Source organism: Sitodiplosis mosellana, unplaced genomic scaffold (assembly GCF_009176505.1).
Source record: "Sitodiplosis mosellana isolate CC-2019 unplaced genomic scaffold, AAFC_SMos_1.0 Smas_scaffold_6198, whole genome shotgun sequence".
NCBI lineage: Eukaryota > Metazoa > Arthropoda > Insecta > Diptera > Cecidomyiidae > Sitodiplosis > Sitodiplosis mosellana.
Genome location: NW_022601439.1, coordinates 1 through 4,963, shown reverse-complemented (window position 1 = coordinate 4,963; position 4,963 = coordinate 1). Strand labels below are relative to the sequence as shown.

At 38.1% G+C, this 4,963-nt stretch overlaps 3 protein-coding genes across 5 annotated transcripts; 1 reads left to right on the top strand and 2 right to left on the bottom strand.

Annotated features, from left to right (window-relative positions):
• LOC129577702 (uncharacterized) lies at nucleotides 1–3,358 on the bottom strand. 3 transcript variants are annotated; one of them, XM_055465200.1, is made up of 5 exons: nucleotides 3,299–3,358; nucleotides 3,021–3,182; nucleotides 2,288–2,448; nucleotides 2,110–2,203; nucleotides 1–2,006 (listed from the first exon to the last, which is right to left on the bottom strand). In XM_055465200.1, exons 3-5 carry the CDS (start codon nucleotides 2,315–2,317, stop codon nucleotides 1,564–1,566), a joined length of 567 nt encoding a protein of 188 aa, XP_055321175.1. In that variant the 5' UTR covers nucleotides 2,318–2,448; nucleotides 3,021–3,182; nucleotides 3,299–3,358; the 3' UTR covers nucleotides 1–1,563. The 3 variants fall into 3 exon arrangements, with proteins under 3 accessions (XP_055321175.1, XP_055321176.1, XP_055321174.1); XM_055465201.1 differs by having other exon boundaries at nucleotides 7–2,006; nucleotides 2,288–2,483; XM_055465199.1 differs by lacking the exons at nucleotides 3,021–3,182; nucleotides 3,299–3,358 and having other exon boundaries at nucleotides 7–2,006; nucleotides 2,288–3,005.
• An 11-nt stretch (nucleotides 3,359–3,369) lies between these two features.
• LOC129577704 (nucleolar protein 12) lies at nucleotides 3,370–4,075 on the top strand (the record flags this gene model as incomplete). The annotated part of the gene is made up of 3 exons (XM_055465203.1): nucleotides 3,370–3,515; nucleotides 3,611–3,716; nucleotides 3,777–4,075. Coding segments are annotated over 3 exons (429 nt in total), but the record flags the coding sequence as incomplete, so codon positions are not given.
• Nucleotides 4,076–4,180: 105 nt separating this feature from the next.
• LOC129577703 (chromatin assembly factor 1 p55 subunit) lies at nucleotides 4,181–4,957 on the bottom strand. The gene has a single exon (XM_055465202.1). It carries the CDS (start codon nucleotides 4,915–4,917, stop codon nucleotides 4,393–4,395), a length of 525 nt encoding a protein of 174 aa, XP_055321177.1. The 5' UTR covers nucleotides 4,918–4,957; the 3' UTR covers nucleotides 4,181–4,392.
• Nucleotides 4,958–4,963: the final 6 nt, after the last annotated feature.

The window sequence follows — 4,963 nt, the reverse complement described above, 5'->3', positions numbered from 1 at the left end:
ACAGTTTTATCGGCTGACCCAGTGGCCAGAATGAATTCCGAGTATGGATTGAAGCTCAAGCAATTCACTTCAGCAATGTGAGCGTCGACGGTGTGTGATGGCTTCGATGTGTTGTTGCAACGTGTGTCCCAAATCATGAGGCGCTGATCGTCGGCAACTGATCCGAATAGTGATTCGTGCAGTAAATGCCATGCAACGTCCTCAACAACCGCTGTATGACCGGTGAAGATATTCTTAGCGTCGACAACACGATGCTCTTTCGGTGTTGCGGTAATATCCAAAATAAAAACAAGAAAGCGAAAGTCCATCCAAATTTGGATTCCATGACAAGTCGTAGCCTTCAAAAATAAAAAACAAAAACATTTTTTTCGTCAATGAGTAAGAAAAGTATCGATTTAATATTTCAATTCTTCTAACATCTGAGTCATTTTTACAATACAATCCAAATATAAATTTGTATGATTAACACTATGACTGTTCTTCATATTTGCAACATATTACTGTTCTTGGGGGACTCCAGGGCCCCATATGTATTTCATATGAAATCTGGACTGTTATAAGAGATAACAAATTAGTGTCTGAAGCAAAGTTGTAATACTCGAGGTTTGCTATGATTTTGTTGCAACAAATATTGCTTATCTCTTATCAGTTCCGCGAAAAACGCGAAAAAACGCGAAAATCGCGAAATTTTCCCACCTCGTTTTAGTGAAGCCGATAAGAAGTAAGAGACTTGCCTCTTCGACAGAAATGTAGAGCAGGTCGAGTACTACAACTTTGCCACAGACACCAAGTCGTTATCTCTTATCAGTTTCGCGAAAAATGATTATCAAGAACTCGCGTTTTCGCGTTTTTTTGCGTAACTGATAAGAGATAACGACTTGATGTCTATGGTGAAGTTGTAGTACTCAAGCTGTTCTACAACTTTGCCGAAGATACCAAGTCGTTATCTTTTATCAGTTTCGCGGAATACGCGAGAAACCGCAGAAAACCGCGAAAAAACGCGTTTTTTCCTTATCATTTTTCACGGAACTGATAAAAGATAACGAGATGGTGTCTAAAGCAAAGTTGTAGCTCTGGTCGAGTACTATAATTTGCTTTTATAATTTAAACTTCCGATATTTCCGAATTTTTTCATTTATCTCAGGAATGGATGGTTTTTTCGCTTGAAAATCGCCCCTCGGGTCGGTACCTCACATGAAATTTTCCGCCCGATCGATTGAGACTGGTCTGAACATTCCCCGATTTCCCAATTTCCCACAATAGCGCTTTTCCGAAAATTTTCCAACCGAAAAATGCATGTGTTCTGTGCATAGTAATAGTTTGGTGCGTGGGGTAACTTTTCTAAGACTTGTGGTAATCATAATCTTCACCAATAGATAGCACAAACCTACCACATTTTATTTCTGTGTGCACACATATGTATATGTTTTTTTTCATTCGTGTAGAGAAATGTTCAATCTATACAATGCGACTTAACTCCGGTTGGTTTATACACTGCTTAGTACTTTTATTCAACTTTAAAGTTCGCTGCGGGCCCTGGGTGCCCCAAGAACAATCATAGTGTTAATCTTTCAAAATCTTCAATGCTTTGGCCAATTCTTCAGCGGTTCCATGCAATGATTTTATTGCCTCTACTTGTATTTTGAATTTCTCTACATCTGCTTGTATTTTGAATTTTCTTGTCTCTAAATCCAGAAGTAATTTATCATAATATTCTTTATCATTATTCTGTCCGGATTTTTCGGCGGTTTCTCTCTTTTCTATATAGTAGTCAATGATCTTCCCTGATTTAGACGGATTCAATTTGATTGTCTGTGTGATATCAACATCAGCTGTTGGTGTGTTTGAAATTGCGCCAATTGAATCGCATTTTTCATTCATTTCCGACAATAGTGGTTGCTGAGGTCGCACAATTCGTTTGCTGTAATTTACTGTTTGTGGATCCGAGTGGTAGGAGTAATTGAAGGCAACTTGAAATTTGGTATATTCATCATTTTTTCTATGATCTAGAGGTAACAATATAAAACCATATTTAAATAAGTCTTATAAATCATAATCATTTGTAAATCAAATACCATTACGATTGCACCAAATTCAGGTGGAACTTACTAATCAAAGCCGATGCAAGTCGTTCAAGCAGGTCATTTTTGTTGCCAGTCATTTTCAAACGACGAATTTTAAGTACACGCTTCAGAACTGCCACCTGAAAATAAACAATAGAACAACAATAACAACCACAACGATGAATGAAATGTTTGATACGGCGAATCGCTTTGATATTTTTTACCTTCATTTTTGTAATGTCGTGATCGGCCATGGTTTCTTTTTAATGCTGTTTGGTTCTGTTTATTAAAAAAACTAGCTTGCTTGTATCGCGTCTTTGTATGTATAGCTATCGATCGTCACACAGTTTAAATGATTTTTGTACGAAAAATCTAGAAAAACATGCTACCACAACGAAAATGGAACTTTGTATCTATTGACTAGATCGAGAGGAGAGTAAGTTCATCTGACTTTGTTATGAAAGAGAAGAGTAAGTTTCTTTCGACTCAAAAATGGTTAAAGGCGAGTATGTTCATTTTTGGCGGGTCCTCGCGGTTTTCCACGGTTTCCGCGGAACTGATAAGAGATAACAACTTGGTGTCTTCGGCAAAGTTGTAGCACTCAAGGTCTTCTATAACATTGCTGAAGTCAGTTATCTCTTATCTCTTATTAGTTCCGCGGAAAGCGCGAAAAATGATAAGAAAAAAAAAGTTCTATATAAAATTTGCTTTTTTATGTGCGCGATTTGCGCGCAACTGATAAGAGATAAGAGATAGATGTCTTCAGCAATGTTATAGAAGACCTCGAGTGCTACAACTTTGCCGAAGACACCATGTTGTTATCTCCTATCAGTTGCGCGAAAACTGTGAAGACCGCAGAGGCTAGACGGTACTACAATATACTCTTCTTTAACGCCAACAGAATCATCAGAAAACATACTCTCCTCTTTCAAAATATATTAGAATTTTTTCACATACTCTCCTCTCGATCTAGTCAATAGGTATGATGTATTTCTTTTCAGAAACTCCGGCTTGCTGTATTTATTTACGACCTAAATGTCATTTGACAAGTGTTGTTGCTGTTGCTGTCCCTTGAACACTACAAACAGTTCTGCCCGATGAAATCACCAACAATACAAACTGAATATATCCAAACCAATAATTGTAACAATTAAAATATTCTAAATGTTTCCGAATTAAATTCTCAATAAATGACGAAAATGCTCGAATGAAAAAAGCTTGAAGAAATATCTTACTTTAAATCTTTCCTGGTGTGCGTATCTCAATTGCTGCTTATGTCAAACAGTCGTTCGCACGTTGACAATCAAATCCTCATGTTTATACTCTGCGACAACAATCAACCGAGTGTGTGTTGTGTGCTTCTAACTACAACGACAATACCATAGACTTGGCAAAGCCAAAGGGTGGTAAAAAGAAAAAGACTGAATTGGTTTTTGATCCCAAGAAAAGGCGGTAAGTCGATTTTCATACCAAATATCTCGGAACATCATATTATTGACGATGTTGTGAATCTAACCTCTAAATTGGTGTTGTTTATGTTTCTCCAGCGAATTTTTGACTGGTTTTCGTAAGCGAAAGCAGGAAAGACGACAAAAAGCCAAAGAAGACTTGGATAAGCAAGTGAAGGAAGAACGAAAGCGTATCAAGCAAGAGGTAAAACTGTGAATTACTTTACTTCATTCGCAGAGTCGACTAAACATGCTTTAATTTCAGATTCGAGACGGTTTTCAAGATCAATTCAAAAAATCATTCGAACCCATCGAATTGGAAGGAAAGCTAAAGGAAGAAGAATATGACACAGAGAATGTAACAGTGCAAATCGTTGAACTTTCAACCGATGAAATAGCCAAATCGAATAATTGGATAGGCGCCAATCGGCCAGTTTATTAAGGCAAACAAAGTGGAGATGTAGAGACTAAAGAGAGGGCAATCGAAGTAGGAAGAAAGCGCATGCTGAAAAGGATAAGCGAATCAAACTACAAAACAAACGAGAAAAGCACAAAAAGAATACAGCCAGAGGCGCTAAAAAAAAGAAAAAGGGCAGAGGCCACCGGAAATAATAGTTTTTCTTGGCTTGATCGTATCTTGTAAAATAACAAATGAACCTTCAATAAATCTTTTAAATTAAAAGAGAAAGTTTATTCATCAATTTAAAAACAAAAGCAACTATCATTTCATTGAACCTGGTATTTATTCTTAGACTACGATGACATCAATAGGGTTGGAGCAGATGAAGGAATGGTTTGTGATTATCTGAAGTCATTGAGAAGTATTTTATAAAATAACTGAAAATGTTAGATTTGAAATGAAAGAGATGTATTGGTTAAAATTAAGCGGCGGGTTGCTCGAGTTCATTGACTGGTATTTCTGGTTCTTCGTCGTTGTAGATGTTCTCAGCCATTTGCCAAATTTGCATAATGTTGTCTTCCGAAACGGAGCAAATGATCCATGGTTCGTTGGGGTTCCACGAGAAATCTGAAATCTTAGCAGTGTGGCCACCGTGAATGAACAGTAACTCTGGCGGACCATCTTCGGCATCCTCAGCAAATTGCTCCTCTCCAATTTTCGACAAATCCCACACGTGCAAACGGCGATCGGTACCGCTCGATGCCAAAATGGTTTCGTTATGTGGCGACCATTGAACTTGGAAAATTTCGTCTTTGTGCGACTCAAACGAGTGCAATTTCAGTTTGAGATTACGCAAGTCCCACAGAGCAACAGTTTTATCGGCTGACCCAGTGGCCAGAATGAATTCCGAGTATGGATTGAAGCTCAAGCAATTCACTTCAGCAATGTGAGCGTCGACGGTGTGTGATGGCTTCGATGTGTTGTTGCAACGTGTGTCCCAAATCATGAGGCGCTGATCGTCGGCAACTGATCCGAATAGTGATTCGTGCAGT

What these genes read in the sequence shown, in the direction of transcription:
- LOC129577703 (XM_055465202.1), bottom strand. Translation starts at nt 4,917, where the DNA reads ATGATTTGGGACACACGTTGCAACAACACATCGAAGCCATCACACACC.
- LOC129577702 (XM_055465200.1), bottom strand. Translation starts at nt 2,317, where the DNA reads ATGGCCGATCACGACATTACAAAAATGAAG. An exon ending in ACGACATTACAAAAATGAAG is followed by an intron (nt 2,204 to 2,287) that starts GTAAAAAATATC and finishes GTTTATTTTCAG; the next exon opens with GTGGCAGTTCTGAAGCGTGT. An exon ending in ACTTGCATCGGCTTTGATTA is followed by an intron (nt 2,007 to 2,109) that starts GTAAGTTCCACC and finishes TGTTACCTCTAG; the next exon opens with ATCATAGAAAAAATGATGAA.